Genomic DNA, 18,806 nt, shown 5'->3' with positions numbered 1-18,806 from the left:
ATGAGCAGAGGCAGCAGCACACGCACGCACGCACGCGTGTGCACACACACACACAGAGAAGGGACGAGTTATTGCTCAGGACACAGCTGGGACAAGTGTACACAAGAGGGCACAGGACAAGCTGAATGGAGAGGTGGGCTCATCCCCATGCTGCTCCCCATGGACAACTCGTGCCCGTGGGTGCAGGAGCTGTGCTGGCTCCCCAAAACCCCTGGGGACACACACTAAGCTGGTCCCAGCCCGCTCACTCTTGGGTCACAGCTTCACATCACCGTGGGAAGGGACATTCCCTTTACCACAGCTTTGCTCCCTGAGAGCAGGGTCCTTTATGTGTCTGCTCCTCCACCACCGAGCTGGGCCTGAGGATGGCCACACCTCTGGAATGCACAGGTCCGGAGCTGGTGGCACTGCATTGTCACTGTCCTGCAGCGTGCTGGGGATCAGACCAACCCTTTGGCCACAGCAGGTGTCCGGGAGTGGCCGTGTCCCACCGTGCCAGCGGTCTGGAGAGGGGCTTGGGATCAGCTCACTGGAGCTGGCAGCACGTGTGAGACGAGGCAGGAGGCAGCAGGCTCCAGCAGACAGGGACGCAAGGACGAGGCAGTGACGCTCTGCTGCCAGGACGCAATGGGAGATGCTTTGGCACGGCACTTTTCCTGTGCCTCGGGGCTGAGCAGTGGACTCCGCTGGAGCCAGGACACCTCAGCACAGTCAGAAAGGTCCAGGAAAGATGATTTAGACACCTCAAGGCACAGAAGGCCTCTGTCCAGGACTCCCTGGAACAAAGCTGGGACCGTTGCTCCTCCCATAGGAGGACATTTGTGCCTGTGACAGAGTGGGGGCAGTGCAGGCCCCCACCCATAGATTAAAAACCGACATGTGATATGTACAGACCGACATATATAAATATACATCAAACCTGCGGTGCCGCTTCGGCACCGTGGAATGTGTCAGCAGAGCTGCTCCAGCCTGGCCTCGGCCCACGCCGGCACGATCCCTCCCTCCCACCCTGGGCCCGGGAGGGGAGCGGCAGCCGGCGGCAGCAGCACTATCCCAAGTGGCAGATTTGGAAGTGTCCGGGTTTGGCTCAGGGCTTGCCCATGGTCAGAGGCACCTCAACCCGAGCTGTGTGCTGCTGCCAGCCTTGGAATCATCCTCACAGTCTTCAAATACAGATGTGTAAAACTGTAAACAAATCCACCTTGTGGGGCCACTGCAACCGTGTCCTTCAGGCTGGGCACTTGGGAGAGGCAAGGGGGTCCCAGGGGCTGGAGAACAAGCTGTGCTCTACAGCCGGGTGGGCTCTTCCTCGCTGTCACTGCAGTTTCCACAACAGTCCTGAAGTCAGAAGGGCAAGGAGAGGGAGGAGGGAGAGAGGAGCACAGCAAGCAGAGGGTGAGCACGGTCACACAACCCAGCCTACAGCTGCCCTCTGGCAGGGATGGGCCAGGTCCCCCCGCCCCCAGCCTGTGTGTGGGAGAGCTACATGGAGGCAAGGGGCTGGAAAGGACCCCCAGACTGCAGAGAACAGTCCAGCTGCATCTGGAGGTTCAGCCCCTGGCAGACAGACTGGTGAGCACGCAGCTGGCTAGCTCAGAAGCTGTGAGGAAGCTGGGGACTGCAGCCACCCAAGGACACAGCTCAGTGCCAGCACAGATGCTCAGCCCCACCCAGAGCTCAGCTGGCCACGAAAGCAGCTGAAGCTCTTTTTGCTGAAATGGGAGTCTGAGCACGGGGCAATGCCAAACCCTTCACAGTTTCTCAACCCTTCTATGTGTCCCGGACATCCGGAGAGGAGTGAAGGAAACTTCCCACAGCCCCCTGGGAGCAGAACTCCCAGCAGCGGCAGTGCAGGGGCAACTTTGGCTCAAGCTGAAGGCAAGGCCTCCCCCACAAAGGCAGCAAGAGCAGGGATGCGGGATTAGTGGCTCAGGGGGCAGTTAGAACAACAAGCAGGTTGTGCTCTGCCAGGGGAAGGGGATAGGCACTGAAGGATAACACTCCTCTTTCCCAGATCTTGCCATGTCCGTGGGCCACCGGGTATTTCCCTGAGCAGAGCAGCCAGGAGTGACTGCTCACCTCTGGAAAGAGAAAACACGTGGGAAATCACAGCTCAACCCCTGCTACAACAGCTGCCCATCCTCTGGCAGGTCCTGCCTGCCTCGGGAAGGGCTGGGTATCCCCAGAGCTGGCTCTGGCTCTGGCTAGGACAGCCCACTGAACTGCAAAGCACAACTCAGAGTCTGACAAGGAACAGAAGTCAGCACCAGGTGGCTGAGTGGGTCCAGAGCCAACCATGCTGGAGTCCTACAGCTGCACACAGCTGCTGAGAGGCAGCAGCCCAGGCTTTGCCAGGCCTGAAAAGAAGGCAAAGACTGTCCAGGGCAGAGGAGACAGGCAGACAAGCAAGTCCACAGCAGCTGCAAGACGTTTCTGTTCTCCTCATCCCTTGAAAGAGCTGCTCTCCGCCTGGCTCAAGATCTGGCAGAAGTGCTCTGGGGAGCCCAGACAGCCCATTCCAAAAGCAACGACTTGTTCAGGGATGGTATTATTCATGTCAGAAGGGAGATGATTTATTAGTCTGGAGTCTTCAGCATCCCTCTGCCTGGGTGATTCCAGCATGTTTAGCCAGGACACTCCTTCCCAGCCTCCTTGACTCCCCCAGCATGGGGAGTGCCAGTCAGGCAAGGGCTGGCTCCCTGCAGCCTTGCATGGCTGCCTGAGACCCCTAGGGTCTGGTCACCCAACACTAGGGGAGACTGCTCGCTGCCCTCTCGTGCCCACCTCCCTGCCAGACCTGCACTGTTGCTGGGAGACTGGCTAGGGAGGAAACGCTAGGCAAACCCTTACCTGTCTGCTGAACAAGCGCTGGAGTAACCCTTTTTTGGGCTGTGGAGAAGGCTGCCCTTTCCAGTCCAGGTCTGGAGGCACTGTGCCATCTGTGCTAAAGACATTCAGCTCCTTAAAACACTCCGTCTCGATCATCTGGAAGAGGGAAAAGAAGGCTGCAGCAACTGCCACATGGAACCCATCACCGAGAGTCCAGCAAAGCATGAGAGCAGCGAGGACAGCATGGGGACACTGCCCTCAGCCATGGTAGGCACAAGCAGGAGCAAAGACCTACCTCGTTCTGCCAAGGAATGGGCACACTCCCTGTGGCAAACTTCTGGTAGAAGTCATTGTCTGTGGGCTCCAGCTCCACTCCTTTAACCGTGGAGAACTGCTCGATGTCCAGAACGTCCTTGCAGTAGATGGCCTGGGGCTACGCAGCACAAAGATTGCTCTAATGCCAGGCTCCACCTTGATGCCACCACCTCCAACTGTTGCTCACGGCCAAGCCCAGGCACCTCTCCCTGCAGCCCAGAGCTTGCTGGACCTCTGTTCTGCCAGGCCCAGAGAAGGGGATGGGCCCCATCTCCCCATGCCAGGGTTCCCTCTTCCCTTGACAGCACCAGTGACTGAAAAGGTCAGGACTTACATCTGGCTTGAAGGGAGGGTCCAGCATGCCTGCTTCCAGCCTCCTGAAGTTGAGGTGCTTGAAGAGAGGGTGTTCCTTCACCTCCTTGGCCCCAGCTCCTCGGCACCCCAGGCGCTCCAAAGGGTCTTTGCACAGGAGCTGTGACACAAAGGAAATCAATGTCCTGGGTGAAGGGTGTTCTGTGCAGGAGCAGCCCTGGATTCCTGCAGTGGGTTCTAGGGAGACCACAGGCTTGCTAGGCAGCTGGGCAAGGAATGAAGGCACTCTGAACCCTCCTGTGCTGCCTTATCAGAGACAAAGGAACCTGGTTGTCACCTCTGCAGGGAGCAGCCCCCATGTTCTGCTGCTGCATGCACGGAAGCGGTGGGAGTGAAGGGGCAGGGCTGCACACCCGTACCATGGTGCAGAGGGAGCGGGCGCAGGGCGAGAACTTCTCCGAGTACTCCTCCTGCACTTCCTTCACCAACCGCTCCACCTCCTCCCGCTTGATCTTCTTCTTGCGCTGCTGGAAGGGGGACTGGCCCTCGATCATCTCGTACACCAGGCAGCCCAGAGCCCACCAGTCCGGGCTGAACGTGTAGCGCTCGTTCTTCACCACCTCGGGAGCTGCAGAGGAGCAGGGGTGAGGGACATGTCAGGGTAGGGAGAGCACCTCTTTTGAACCACTTTTTGCTTAAACCAGGGTCACTTACCCATGTAGCCAACTGTCCCCACCCGGCCCTTGATTGTTTGGCCCTCTGGCACATGGACAGCTAGTCCCAGGTCTGAGATACGGATGTGACCTGCACAGAGGAGGGGACAAGTTAACAGGACAAAGTCAGGGGGTGGTGTTTGAAGCTGCCAAAAACACAGGGTAACCCTGGTTTAAGCAGAGTAAGAAAAAATTCAGGCTCAGAGATCCTCTTGACCCTGCACTCACCATGGTCATCCAGTAATATGTTCTCTGGCTTCAGGTCCCTAGGAGGGAAGAGACTTGATTAGCAAGAAGCATGTTGTGAGAGCAAAGGACACATGCAACAGCCACATCTCAACAAGTCACAGATAAGCAACTTTAGGATGTAATGCCCCTGCCTCGGGCACACAGATAACTTATCCCTCACCCTGTGCCCCAGAGCTGACCCTGCAAGCTCTCCCCTCCTGGGCAGAGAGGTGGGAAACAACAACCTTCAACTGTCTGCAGTGAGCCTGAGGATGGTTCCCTCTTTGCAGGTGCAGAACTCACTATGGGGCAGGCCATGCAAGTGAGAAGGAGCAGAGGCTTCTCTGCTTATCCTGCCCCAGGGCAAGGTAGGAGCAGAAGGGACTTCCTGGCCAGTGTTTAGCCATGCTGTCCTAACACTGCATCACACCCCTGTGAGTACAGTCAATTGACTTGTTCTCCCTCCTCCCCAGCTCTTTAGCATGTTGGGGCAGCCTATCCTCTTTTGTTCTAGTGTCAATACTGCCCAGGGAGTTCAGTGCCTGCCCTGAGACATTCACAGCATGATCACATCCTGTTCTTGGCGATCATTTACCAGCACAAGGAAGCCAAGCTAAGCTCTCCCTTTCTCCCACAAGATCAGCTTTCTGTTCCCGATTCCTCTCACTCAGCTCTGTGCTGCTTTCAAGCCTGAGCTTATTTTCTTGAGCAGACAGACCCAGCTGGGCTGGTAAGAGCAGCAGGAACCCTCTTACTGCTGCAGGCCCTACAAGCTCTCCCAGCAGGGACCAGGCAGCACGCACCTGTACACTATCCTCTCCTGGTGCAAGTCCTCAAGGCCACAGCAGATCTCAGCAGCATAGAAAGCTGCCCGGGGCTCCTCGAATCCAGCCTCTCCCATGTGGTAGATATGGAACTTGAGGTCCCCTCCATTCATGAGGGTCAGCACTAGGCAGAGAGCATCTTTAGTTTCATATGCATAGGCTAAGCTCACCTGCAATTCAGGGCAGAAAGGCTGTTAGAAGACACAGCTGGAAGAGGGAGGTGCCCACATGCCCATGGACACTTTGCCACCCAAGCAGCCACTCCCAGGCTCGGGACTGGGCCTTTGCCAGCAGACGAGGAACTGTGCAAACTCAGGGAGAACATGCCAGTGCCCAGCAGTCCCAGCACACCCCCAGCTTTGCTCAGACAGGGATGACACTATTTTCCTGAGCCAGAGCTGCTTTCCTCCAGGGGCAGGCAGCCCCCAACAGCAACGCTGGGGCAATGCCTGATGAACCCTCTGCAAAGGGAGGTTCAGGCTTTCCACACCTCAGTGCACCAAGGTAGAGCTCCCAATCACACAGCTCAGGGCTGGGCTTCTCCCCACCCCACTGTCTGGAGAGACAGTTCTCACCGTTTACTTGTGCCCCAAAAGTCACAAAGGCGCCTGTAACACCAGCTGGGTGTTTGGGGCTGACTTTGGGGGCATTTACAGCACGTTGTGGAGGCAGTAAATGTCCTGCCAGACCTCAGCCTTGTGAGAGATGTGCAGCCACCAGGACGCTGCCCCACGGGCAGAGACTGCTCCTGCCTCTCCACACCAGGTGAGGAGCACAGAGGTGCCAGGCTGGCTGGTTGGAGAAAGCATCAACCACCACAGCAAAGTGAGAGCAATTCCTATGTACTTACTACAAACCTACTGTTCACTTTTTCCAGGATCTGTTTTTCATTCAGGGCCATGGCTTCTCCCTTCCTCTTTTTGATCCGTTTCTTCTCCAGTTTCTTGCAGGCATACATCTTCCCTGTGGCACGCACTTGGCAGGCACACACCTGGAGGGAGGACAAAGCTCAGCACCCTCCCACTGCCATTTCCAGAGTGGGAGTCTAGGTTCTGCTCTCAGGAAGAGGCACAGGAAGGCAAAGCAAAGACACAGGGAACAGTGACAGCTCCAGATGTCACAGAGAAGCAGGAGCCAGCTGTAAGGCCTCTAACACCTTTAGCAGCACCACGGCTGGTGCCTGGGAAGACAGAAGGCCACTCCATAAACAGAAGGAAGCCTGGCAGGAAGCTTTCAGGAGTGCAGTTTGCCCTGTCAAGACACAGGGAACAGACCTCACTGCCCAGTTAGCAGTAGGCACCACAGAGCTCGTGCTACCAACCCTGCACAGCACCTCCCACACCTCCAGCACTTGAAGAGAGGTGAGCTCCTGCCTCTCAGGGAGAGCTGAGAGGTCATGCAAGGCCCAAAACACAGCCCAGCGCAGAGCCCCCACAGCCCACCCAGCCTGCAGCACCTGCCTCCAGGTGCTGGAGCAGCTTGTGGCACCCTGATGGCCAACCCAGGTCTGCCTCTGGCAGCAGGCAACAGTGGCTGTCTGGTACCCTGAATGCAGAGGAAATGGTGGTTACTCACCTCCCCAAAACCGCCCTTACCCAGCACACGGTACTGGCGGAAAGTGTTTTTGGTTACTGGCTGCCTGTGAGGGAAAGGAAACCAGAGTGAGATATGAGGAAGGAGAGAGCAGGGGCTGAAACCCAAACCACCTCCATGCCCTGGCCTGAGAGACTGTGGCTCACCCCAAACCCCTGCTGAAGTGGGCCTTGCTTGCCTGTGAGGCAAGCAAGGCTGTGGCTGCTGCTGGTGCCAGTAAAGGGCCCTGAGGGACAGCAAAGGCCAGGCTCTTGGCTCCTGCCAGGGCCCAGCACGGGAAGGAGCCCCAGGGACCCCTTAGGCAGGCTGTGTGAGGAGGCTGCAGATTTCCCAGCAGTGTGGGGAGCGTTACCGTTCCAGCCATTTCCACTGCAGGAAGCGGTTGAAGTACAAGCTGTCGAGGTAGTCAGCAAAGGGAGCCACGCTCAGGTAGTCGTGGATAAGCCTAGGAGAGAGCACAGCCAGCATGGTTCCTGAGAGCTGATCACAGCCCTGGACAAAGCCAGCAGCCCCAGGAAAGAGGAGCTGAACAGCCCCAAAAGCCTATTTACTCTGCCATTCCCTCACCCAGCCTGGTGCTGAATCACCCACGTAGCCCTGGACCAGAAAGCCCTGCTCCATGCTAAGCCTGGTGCAAAAGGAAGGTGCGTTGGAGGTACCACTGTGACAAATGCAGCGCCCTGGGACCAGGCTGGCACTGCTAATTGTGGCCTCTTGGCACCAGCCAGGGCTGCAGGATAAAGGGGGACAATGGGACTCTTTGCAATTGCCCCTCTGCTCACAGGGCAAACGTGCACACAGGCTGTAATCAGCTGCTAGCAACATTCAGCACCAGGCGCTGAGTTGTTCACTATCGGATGAATATCCAGCACAAAAGGCCACAGGGGGATCCTGCTCAAGAGAGCTAACTGCTTTGGAGAGCTGTGCCAGGGCTGCCCAGCAGAGTGAGGAGCCTTAGACGCAGTGTCTAGACTGGAAACACGCATCAAGGAGAAGCGGATGGGCTCTCCCCTTTCAGAGCGTGCCAAGAGCAGGCAGGGCCCAGCCCGGAGGCTCTGCATTCAGACACGACACTGGTTACCACACACGGAGCTAACGCTCCACAGAAGACTGCAGCAAATGTGTCGCCACAGCCCTGCACTCAGTTAGGCAACACGCTCCAGCTACTGTGCAGGGAGGGGTGAGGCTGCAAGCCCAGTTTGCCCAAGAGCTTCCGTTTCACACCCGGAGCCAGGACCTCGGCCACTGCTTCTGCGATGGGAAGAGAGGTGACCTTAGACCCCTGCAGCAACAGCCAGAGCAACCCAACCACAACAGCCACTTCTGCGGCCGGCGGGACAGGACAGCTGGCACAGGACTGCAGCCATCGGCTCAGCTTGGCAGGAGCCTACAAGATCCTGGCACAACACTGGGAATAGCACTACTACAGGGTCTTCCCAAATGGCAACTCCAGCTGCAAGGACCGACAGAGGTTTCGGCAGCAGCTCCTGGCTCCCAGAGCACAAGATCCCTGTGCTCGCTTTCCTAGAGCTGGGCTGCAAACTGCTGCTCCAAAACTGCCCAGGCCCCAGCCTTAGCACCAGCCCTCACTCTCCCAGAGGAATGGACCATGAGGGACACGGTGAATCAGCTGCAGCATCATCCCCGTGCCATGTGCGACCTGCAGACACAGCCCAGCCCTCCAACTTACTTAGTGCATTCCTTGAAGAGCTCCTTGGAAGGTTCCTCCTCCAGCCTCTCACAACAGGCATCCACCAATTGGGAGGGAACTTCAGGCACATGATCCTCACTCTGGGGACAAAGGGATGGAGTCAGAGCCCAAGGGTCCTGCTTTAGGGTCAGTGGGCAAAGCAGTGTGGTGGCTTGTGAGGTGGTGTGGTGGCTCAGCATGTCGGCTGTGGCAGGACATGGGCAATGTCAACTGTTGGCTTTCCAACTGTTCTTGCAGGCAGCAAACACAACTCTCTTACTCACGTTTGGCTTCAAGTACTTTTCAATCAGGTGCTGCCCACATTCCTTCCTCTTCTCATCTGGAGCCACTTCGTACCCTGCCTGCACAGAGCAAACAGTTTGAGGGGCAGGTCCAGCCAGGAATCCAGCCTTGCTACTGGCCAACAGCTGTGGAGCAGCAACACCCTCTGCCCAAAGTTTCCCGTGCGTTTCTTGAAAACCAGATCTCCAGCAAACACCTCCCTAAGCAAAGGCCCGGCCCTATCTGGGCTGCGATTCACAGGTTTTTCCTACAGAAAAGCCCTGTGTGCTCAGAAGCACCTGCTGAAGCATCCAGCCAAACAGTTCATGCCCAAGGTGTCCGGAACATCCCTGTCTCCCCCAAGGAAGCCTGATGGGCTTTGCTCTTACCACAGCATCCAGGAACTTGACGCAGCGTGAGAGCTCGGGGCGTGTCTCGCAGAACTGCCGGAAGAGCATGTGCCCAATGGGCTGCTTCTCGCACAGGCTGTGGTAGTCCCGCTCTGCAAACGTCGAGAAGGTCACTCACTGCTGAATCCCAAAGGAGCAGTCCCAGCCCACCACCCTGGCCAGGCAGCAGGTGGGGTATTGTGACTCCTCAGCTGGGCTGCTGACAGGCCCCACCAGCCTGAGACTCCCAGGAGAGTGAAGTGGGACAAGGGACATTGCTGAGGTTTTACATTCCCCTGTGGAAGACCCTCTTCCCTGAAAGAGGATTGATCTGCTGTTCTGTTCAGCCTGAACCTCTTTTTCCTAGCAAGGAATCTCCTATCTCCTGCTTGCCTAAAGGCTCTCTCCTCCTCTCTCCACAGAGATCAACCAACTGCTCCAGACACACAACTTTCCTTGGAACATGAGAAACACACCAAGCTTATCTCAAGGCAGATCTTCCAGGCCAAGAGTTGTTCTGATGACTCCTCCAAACCACTTGTATTCCCAAAGGCCCTGCTGAAAGCAGCAGCATCAGAATGGGAGGCACCATTCCCACAGATGTCCTGCTGATGTGCACACAGCAGTCAGAACTCCCCACTCCATGGGACAGCCATGTGCTTGTACATCAACTCCTACTGCCCTCCAGAGCTCGCAGATTCCTCCTACTCCTCTCTGAACTCTGGCAGCCCAGGCACAAACCCCTTTGACTATCCAGAGCACTTCCAGTTCTCTGCTTTTTTCCTCCCCTTCCACTCATAAGATGTTGTCTGATCGCAGGCCAGAACACATTTCTGTGACAGCCACTGCCACCGAGGGCTGTGGGCTGCCTGCAGTGCAGATGTGCAGCCACCCAGAGGATCCCAGCACTGGGTACTCCCAGCCTTCCCCTCCCCTCCCTGTGCAGCAGTTTCTCCCGAGGAAGCTGCAGCTTCCTGAGGGTGCAGGAGAGTGCGGAGCGGGCTGTGGTGGGGGAGGAGGTGGCCTCGCCAGCTCTGCCGCACCAGCCGGTTTCCTTGTGTCTGCAGGGGAAGGAGTTCCCTTCAGCTGGGAAGGACCAGAGTTTGCTGTCGGTGAGATCAGAAGCTTTCGGCTGTCCTGGTTGCTGCCCAGGCTCACACGAGGTTACTCCCTGTGGTCAGAGCACAAAAAGCTTAATTCTGCAGTGGGCAACCAGCCCACCATGCCCATGGTCCTGCCAAGACTCTGGAATAGGAAAGAAACGCCTTTCTAGCAGGCTGTGAGGTGAAAAGAAAGACACCCCAGCCAAAGAGTGCCCAAGCACAAGGAACGGGGTCATCTCTCCCATGGGAAAACCAAGCGAAGCTGCTGCCACCTGGGTCGGAGCCTCCTCACGTGCCCCTCCAAGGGGAAGTGAGACACGGGCGGTGACAGGCTGGGAGGGACTCGCTTCCCAAATCTTCACAAGGTCACTGGCCTGGATAGCAGGACAGCAGAGACCACCAGGACTCACTGCTGGCAAACGGGTGAAGTTCAGTGCTGGAAAATGTCATGACAGCCACAGGAAGGGTGGCTGCAGGCAGAGAATGGACAAAAGCTGAGGGATAGCTCCGCTGAGGGCGTGCAAGTCAAAGAGGCAGAAGGGGTTTGGATGGTCAAGATGGGAGCTGCAAGGAGAGCCCAGGCCAGAGCTGTTCTCAGCTCTCTGACCTTGCTCCAGAGAGGCAGCCAGCAGCAAATCCAAGGCTGGAGTCTCCATACAGCCACACCTGGCTATGAAGCCAGCCCCGAGAGATGGTGCATGGGATGTGTGGCAGAGGGAGGTGGGGACAGCCTGCACTGGGCTGCTGTGAGCTTGAGGGTTACAGTGTGGATGAGCGAGGTTGAGTTTCTCCAAGTACTAGAGTTCCATGGGGCCCAAAAGATTGCCAGGACTGGAAAACCTGGGCAGGGCAGAACTGGGAATTTGAGCTGCAGAAACCTCCCAAAGCCATTTGTTTCAGTGACACCTGTTCTGAAACAAGGCCAGCACTGTGCCACTCTCCAGCTGGCAGCTGAACCCGGATCGAAAACTTAAACAAGCTCTCCCCTTCCCAGGATGCAAAGCAGTTGCACCCTCTGTGCCCCAAAACAACTTCACACGATCTCAGGATCAAGCCTGCTGCACAAATAACATTAAAACCATGAAGAGTACAAAGTACAGAATGAAAATGACAGGCCAAACCCTGCCCAACTCCAGTTCTCATCCACACCACACAGCAAGAACCCAGTTGGCCTGAGAAGAGCTACTGCTTGAATTTTAGAAGCTGAGATCTGTGGAGCTGAGCTGAATCCAGCCAGGGAGAACAGAGGACATTAGCAGGACCTTTGTTATTTTTGCAAAGGCACCCCAGAGTGACACTCCAAAACTCTGCAGCACGGAGCAGGTCTGTTTGCACACAGAAGATGATGTTCCTCTAGTGAAGCTCATCACAGTCTGGCAGGTGTGTGGCTACATCATCAGCCATTTACCCATCATTTCTTCCCTATACCCTGAACTCCAAGCAATCCTGGCTGGGATTTGCCCTGTTCTACATCCCTGACACTCAGCTTGGGGTGCACAACTCCCACACACATGCTCGCCCACCGGCTCCCACCAAGCCCCACATCTCACCCAGGGTTTGCCGAAGGTCCTCGCAGAGGCTGATGTGGGGGAACTGCAGCATCTGGCGCCATTTCTTGCTCTTGCCTTTCCGGTTTCCTCCACCACCTGCAGGGCACACAAAATCAGTACCATGAGTCAGGAAGCAAAGGTGTCTGACTGCAGCTTAGCCTTGCCAGGAGCTGAGGAAGGAGCCTCTCCAAGTCCAGGCATGGAAAACAAGACCGAAGTGGTACCACTGGTGTCCTGGTGGGACAAAAATGTTGGAGCCTCGACTGCCAGAGGAAATGGGCAGACCAACCTCTGGCTGCCAAACAAATCCCGATCACGAACTTGAAGACCTTTCATGATTGGAGAATCCCAGCAGGGGCAGCAGTGTCCACAGCCACAGCAGTTCTTGGCTCCCAGGCCTGCCCCCAGCAGCTCTGCATAACTAATCATCCCTCCAGGCCATGCCTTGCTTGCTGTGAAGCTCTTCCTGCTGCAGCAAAGACCTTCATGCCACCTACTCATTCCAGACTGATTGCTTACTCCAGGGAGGGGCTCTCAGAGGGAGGACATGAAGCTGGGAGACAGGAATTCCTGCTCTAATTCCGGCTCCACAGACAACTCGCTGCCTTGCCTGGGGCTCATCACTTCAGTTTCCCACCTGTGAAGTGGGGACACTCCCACTTTTCTCTAGAGATAAGCCAGCCTCAGAAAATCCAGATCCAAGAACCAGGTATTATTCCAGCTTCAGCTGCTGGAGTAAATGCCCAGTGCTGTAGGACAGGGTGGGAAAGCTTCTAGATAGACCAAAAAATTAACATCGTAGCAAGCACTAAGTACCGATTGCTGGGATCAGCCAATCTCCAGGGATTGCTTTCCCGGTGCCAACACACACAATTTCCCACCTCTCTTCGGAAATTCATTAAATCACCCTGCCAAAGTGGTCGGGCCAGCAGCTGGGCCCAAGGCCCGGCCTTTCTGAAATCACAGAGGGGTTGAACATAATTTATCAGCTCTTGAGAAACACTTTCATAACACTTTCCTCCACTGCAAATGCAGTTCAGCCCCAAAGCCTAGACACAGTCCCCTGGCATCCAGCTCCCTGTGCCACAGGAGGCCCTGGATGGACAGGCAGGTGGGATGGGGCCATCCTGGTCAGCCTCGTGCGGTGCCAGCCCCAGGTCCGAGCCCCTGTCGCGCCATGGGTCCCTGCACTGCATCTGCCCCGCACCAGCAGCTGGGCCGCACGATTGTACAAACTCAGGAAGGAAGTGACTCAAGGGTAAGCAGGGCTGGAAGAAACCAGCGGCGCAGACACCTTCTTGTCAGCGACAATGCAGCGGATGGGGGCAGCGAAACGAGGGCAGGGGAGGACAGGCCATCCTCACCCCAAGAGAGCTCAAGGAAAGGCAGAGCAAAGCCCCACAGCACCCGGAGGTTGCATTTCCTTGAGTTGTTTGCTTTGGAAGGAGGCTCCAGCGCCCTTCACGCGAGGTTCTACCCCGCCCTCCCAGCGCTGTGGCCGACAGTCCAGCGGGGAGCTGGGCTCTTGCACGGCAACCTCCCAGCACCCCTGGTTTGGGGATGGGGCAAGGGGTGGGCTACCTCCACCCAGAGCTCACCAGGAGCAAGCTTCAGGGTTAGGTGATGGATGAGAGCTGGTCTGCTGTCCCTCTGTCAGGGCAAGGGGGACAAGGATCCTTCACCTTCCTTGGGCCAGACCAAACATAGGGCAGCAGCTGAAGGTGGCTGTCAGCAGCCCCGTAGCACATCCTAGCTCAGCTCTGCACTCCCACACCAACCTAGGAAGCTCCAAAAAGGCCGGGCTGGAGCAAAGAACCCAGCCCTGTTGGATCTGGCCTGCAAAGTAGCTCTGTCCTGTCACAGAAGCTGTCTGAGCTCACCCCAGTGGCCACTACGGCCACCCAGCCACAGGTGGGAGAGCCACAGACAGGCAGCACGGACACCTATGGATCTCACAGCCCCAGAACCAGTTGGCACAAGTGTGACAGTGGGTTGTTTCTGCCTGCAAACTGCTCGCTGCTGCCGAGGGAGAGGCACCAGCGGAGCACCAGGAGCAGAGGCTGTCCAGCACCTAGTGCTGCATCAGTGCCCAAACTCCATTCCCCAAGGGCACAACAGGAGCCAATCTCTGGGTCACTCCGTGTGAAGCTGGGCCTCGTGCCTGGAGGTCACAAACCCCGCCGTTTGGTTTTGGACCAAACCTTGCTGTTATGAACCTGAATGTCACGGTCCACCACGGTCAGTGTGCCAGGAGTACTCACACTTAGCCTGGTTTTCAAGCAGCTTGGAAATGTTTCTGCCCGTGCAAATTTAATTTCGCTGCTTTTTGCTCCCACAAATCTAATCTCCAAAGCCCTCTAACTGGATTTCAGCAGGTGTCTTGGGCTCCAGGATGGCTCGGTCTGGCCAACTGCACACCACAGGACAGGGAGGGACTGTACTTCCCCACCACATACGTGATCTACTGAACTCATCGATGCCTGCCTGAGGCAGATCTTCTGTGCCAAGGACCAGGTTCCTGAGCGAGACTTCCCATCCCCTCCTGAGGCTTCTCCCTCCATCTTCAGGACTGCCCCGCTGCTGCCAGGCTGCATCCCACACCCGGGCCCTGGAATTCAGCGTGGCCCTGGAGCAGCGGGAGCAGCAGAGCTCCAGGAGCCCCGCACACCCGGGGCCGGGGCCGGTGTGAAGGCGGCGGACGGGTGGGGCTCCCCGCCGCAGTTTCGGGATCGGCCCGTGTGTGGGAAGCAGCAGTTTACCGGACTGAAATCAACTTTTTTTTTTTTTTTTCCTCCTACGGCACTCAAAGCTGCCTCTCCCCTGTGCCAGAGGAGCTGGAGCAGCCTCTGGAGCGGGCAAGGCGGGAGGCAGACGGGGCGATCTGCACCGGAGAGGCGGCGAGGCCGCCCGGGAGGGAGCTCAGCAGCACCGGGCAACCCCCGCGACGGACGGGGGGAGCCGAATGCCTGTGCCCAGCTCGCGCCGCCACCTCCTCCCCGCTCCCCGCCAAGGCCGCGATGCCCCGGGAAGGACCGCCCGGGCCGAGCCCCGGGGCGGCACCGGCGGGGCCCGCAGCCCGGGCCTGCCGCCCCGCCAGCTCCGGTGTCCGGCGCCGCTCACCTTCGCGGGCCTTGAGCAGGACGGTGTTGGCGACAATGTTCTCCAGCTCCATGGGCCCGCGGGCGCCGCCGCCTCCCGCCGGCTCCGCTCCCCGCGCTCGGCCCGCGCCCGCCGCCCCCCGCCCGCCGCCGCCGCGCCCCGCCCCCCGCGCCCCGCCTGGCCAATGCTTGCCCTCGCTCCTCCCGCGCCGCGATCCCATTGGTCCGCCCCCTCAGGAAGCCCCGCCCCCTCCGCCGCGCCACCGCCCTCCCGGTGGCCCCGCGAGGGGCGGGCAGGCGGGGCGGGGCCAGAGGAGCGCACGTCATCCTGCAGCCACCGGCGAAGAGCTGCCAGGAGAGGGGGCGCGCGCTGATTGGAGGGCGAGATGTCACTCAGGGAGCGCCGGGAAGGGATTGGGCGAGAGTCAAGAGCGCCTACCACGGAGGAGCCCCGCCTTCTGCTGCATCTGATTGGGTGCGGAGCTGCCAATCAGCTGCAGAACGGGTCGTGATAGGGCATTCTGTGGTGGGTGGGGCCGAGTGGCTGTATATAAATAAGCCCCGGGGCGTCGGGGGAGCGGGAGTTTTTGTGGTGTTCCGGTCGTGGTACCTTGGTCTCGGATCGGGATCTCTCCCAGGTGTCCTGTTCTCTCCTGATAGAAGCAGTTATGTGTTTAGGGGAGGCTCCCCATCTTCACAGCCTCAATAAAGTCCAAGCGGCCACGCGTGTTTCCCCGGTGTCTCGGTCAATCCCGGTCACGGCGTGGGTGACCCAAGCTCCGGTGCTGTGCCCTGTTTCCCTGGTCACCGCTGTCGTGGAGGTTGGGTTTTCTTGTGCCCCAGTGCAGCTGACCCTGATAGCTCATGGGCTGTTCTGATGTTTGAGCTCCCGACAGTTTCTTTCCACCAATTATTTGCTCTAAAAGCCGTTTTTTTTTTTTTTTAATTATACCAAAATTAGCAGCAGCATTACCCTGTCCGAAGAAAAGCTGTGGTATCCCTGCAGAGCTGGCAGTCGCTGGTTTCCCTGCAGAGCTGGCCTGTAATCGAGCACCCCTCGATGACCTGTCAGCCCCTCAGGTGACCTGCCCGTCTCCCTGCCTCTCCTGGGCACAAAAATGCTCGTTAATCCTCTTAAACCAAGTGGTGTCTGCCCTGCTTTTTGCTGCTCCTGGCTTTGGAATGAGGACATCACCCCTGCCTTCCCACGTCTCCTGTCTCTTGCTCCAGCCCATGGAAGATGCCTCCTTCCCGGTGGCTGGTGGCAGCTGGGCTGCCCCAGGTGCGAGGTTGGTGTTGGGCAGGTCCCTCAACTGGTCTCTGTCAATGGCAGTCTGGGCCCATGGCAGGAGAGAAGGGTTCATGTCCTTCTCGCTGTAGTGAGGATGATAATAACACAAATTACTCCAAGCAGTCGGCACTGCCTGTGGCCGCTGTGCCCTTCAGCATCCACTGGAAATCAGATGTCACATCTTCAGGGTATGAATCTGGAGTGATGAGGAGGAGGAGGATGCTTTGCCCCGCCTCACCTTGGGGGTAATCTCTCTGTCACTCTGCCTGGAGGGATGAGCTCATGCTGTGAGAACTCCTCTTTTAGACCTGCTTTCCTTTCAAAGCTGGCACATGTTTATTTTGAACTTAAAATGAGATGATTTTGTTTCCGACATTAACCCTTGGGTTGCTATTTTCTGTTTCCTCCCACCTGGCATTTTGCAGCACCGTTCCTGTCACTGACAAGAGTCATGAACAACGGGATGCTGCTGGATCAGCACCAGTGTCCAGAGGATCTTGATGTCCCCAACAGATCCAGCAGCAGCCCAGGTGGTGGAACTGCCACTCTGCTTTTTAGCTCTGTGAAGGGGATGACTTGGCTGGAGAGGGAGAGGGCTCTGAACCCAAGCTTGTTGGGGGAGTAATTCAAAACAATCTTAGGAAATTGAAGAAAAAGCCTGAAAATGCAGGATGCAATTCCAGGCACAGGAATAGCAGTTGGGCAGCAGCAATCAGTGCCTCGAGGGGAGCCACTTTCCCAGTGGCACTGGGGTCACGCTGGCTCATGAGCACAGCAGGAATAAGGGTCCTGCTGCGGCAGATGAAACAGAGAAACAGACTTTGTACAAACTTGGAATGGAAATGGCTGATGCAGGGAGATGGAGCGACCTGCTCAACGCATCTGCTGTGAACAGGCTGATGTGCTGGATGGGGATGCAGTGGGACATGCTCAGTGAGGGAGCTCTTCCCAAGCATTCCAGTAGGGTGAAGAGGGGGACCAAGTGCTCCCAACACCTCATCCAGCCCTCAGGATTTGATGTTTCAGACATCAGCCTGAATCTCCCTTCACTGACTCGGATTTTGCCCCGATATGCTGGTGTTGCCTTGCTCAGGCAAGGCAATCCCCCAGCTCCTGCCCTGCAGCATCCCAGAGCCGTGTGCTCATGCCCAGGAGGAGGGACAGTGCTTGGTGCCCTGGTTGGCACCCAGGGCTGTTGCCCCCTGGGAGAGCTGGCTGGCCGGGTCCCTACTAGTTGCCCTCATCTGGGTATTTTTAGAAGCAAAGTGTAGTTTAATTGTGAGAGGGCGAGCGGCAGCCTCGGGAGGGGAAGCTGGGCGGCAGCGATAGGGCAGCTCCTTCCGCAGGCAGTGCCAGTGCAGCTCCAGCCACTGGGGCCAGACGCCTCCGGGAGTCAGCACTGGGACCCATCCCAACCCAATTCCACTGGGAACCTCTGCTGACTCCAAAGCTCGCACCATGAACCTCCCTGCATGGGGCCAGCAGGCACAGCGATGGCCCAGGGATCCTCACTGCTGCGAGTACTCCCATCCCATCCCATCCAGCCCCCCATCCCACCCAGCCCTCCCAGATCCCAGCTGAGCTGCACCCACCCCAATGGGGGCTGGGCAGGCTGATGGGGGCCAGTGTTCCTTGGGCTCCAGCTCACAGGCGCCAGCGGTTGTTTTTAGCCCAGAGAAAGTCCAATGTTTTGAGATTTTCTATTTTGAGCAGCAAAGCTGAAGAAGTGGAGCAGCTCCTGACCCCTGGGTGTCTGTGTGGAGCAGGACTGGCAGCCAGGCAGGGTGGGTGTGGGGCGGCTTCTGCCCCCCAAGGGGGATGTGGTTGCCCCCGGGTCTTCGCCCCACAGCTGCCTCCGTGGCCTCTTGCACGTCAGGCTGTGCCAGAGCCTGTTCCCATGCGATCCCATCTCTAATACTCTCCCAAGGGAGAACGGCCTTTTTCCGGCACTGGGATGTCATTCCTCCTTTCCCTCCTGCAGCAAGATCCCAGTAAAGGCTCCGGAGCAGGATATGGGGTGTTCCACCCCAGACCTGCAACCCTTGTACCCCACCATGGGTACGTGTGTGCCCTCACAGAGCCCCTGTGATGTGGCTCAGCTGGCATGTCCCCAGAGGGGATGGCCCTGGCAGAGAGGCACAGGGCTCAGACTGGGCTGCTGTGGTGGCACAGCCAGCTCAGCCCAGTGCTGGTGATGCTGCCACATGGAAGGTTTTGTCTCCTCGCAGCAGCCGTGGGGTCCATCCCCTGCACAGGAGAATGCTGGAGGACACAGACATCCATCTGGGAGCGGGGAGGGCTGGTACTCACTGGAGCTGCCACAGCAAGTTGTCATGACCACTGCTTCAAGGGATACATGTGAGATGACGAAGGTGACAACAGGTGCTGGCAGCTGGTGCCGCTTGCTGGGCTCCCCAGAGGCAGACACCAGCCCCAGGCACAGGCTTTGGTCTCGTTTTATTCAATCCTGCATTTCCAGAAGCACCTCGAGCTGCACACCAGCACTGCCATCCAGGGTCTGTGCTGGGGCCAGGTGCTGTGAATGCTGAGTGGGGCTGGGGGCCATATCCCCGGTGTCCCAGTGGGTCC

General features: G+C 57.8%; 1 protein-coding gene across 1 annotated transcript; it reads right to left on the bottom strand.

Annotated features, from left to right (window-relative positions):
* Positions 1 to 15,067, bottom strand: GRK6 (G protein-coupled receptor kinase 6). Its single transcript, XM_082291620.1, has 16 exons — positions 14,949 to 15,067; positions 11,829 to 11,924; positions 9,176 to 9,288; positions 8,789 to 8,866; positions 8,505 to 8,605; positions 7,167 to 7,259; positions 6,797 to 6,860; positions 6,072 to 6,212; positions 5,201 to 5,391; positions 4,398 to 4,435; positions 4,171 to 4,260; positions 3,876 to 4,084; positions 3,479 to 3,616; positions 3,125 to 3,262; positions 2,851 to 2,985; positions 1 to 2,081 (listed from the first exon to the last, which is right to left on the bottom strand). Exons 1-16 carry the CDS (start codon positions 14,998 to 15,000, stop codon positions 2,076 to 2,078), a joined length of 1,683 nt encoding a protein of 560 aa, XP_082147746.1. The 5' UTR covers positions 15,001 to 15,067; the 3' UTR covers positions 1 to 2,075.
* Between the last annotated feature and the right edge of the window lie 3,739 nt (positions 15,068 to 18,806).

The sequence above is a fragment of the Coloeus monedula genome (genome assembly GCF_965178545.1).
Source record: "Coloeus monedula genome assembly, chromosome: 15".
Taxonomy (NCBI): Eukaryota; Metazoa; Chordata; class Aves; order Passeriformes; family Corvidae; genus Coloeus; species Coloeus monedula.
This window is presented reverse-complemented; position numbering and strand designations above follow the sequence as displayed.

What these genes read in the sequence shown, in the direction of transcription:
- GRK6 (XM_082291620.1), bottom strand. Translation starts at nt 15,000, where the DNA reads ATGGAGCTGGAGAACATTGTCGCCAACACCGTCCTGCTCAAGGCCCGC. An exon ending in GGACCTTCGGCAAACCCTGG is followed by an intron (nt 9,289 to 11,828) that starts GTGAGATGTGGG and finishes CGACGTTTGCAG; the next exon opens with AGCGGGACTACCACAGCCTG. An exon ending in CAGTGGAAATGGCTGGAACG is followed by an intron (nt 6,861 to 7,166) that starts GTAACGCTCCCC and finishes TTTCCCTCACAG; the next exon opens with GCAGCCAGTAACCAAAAACA.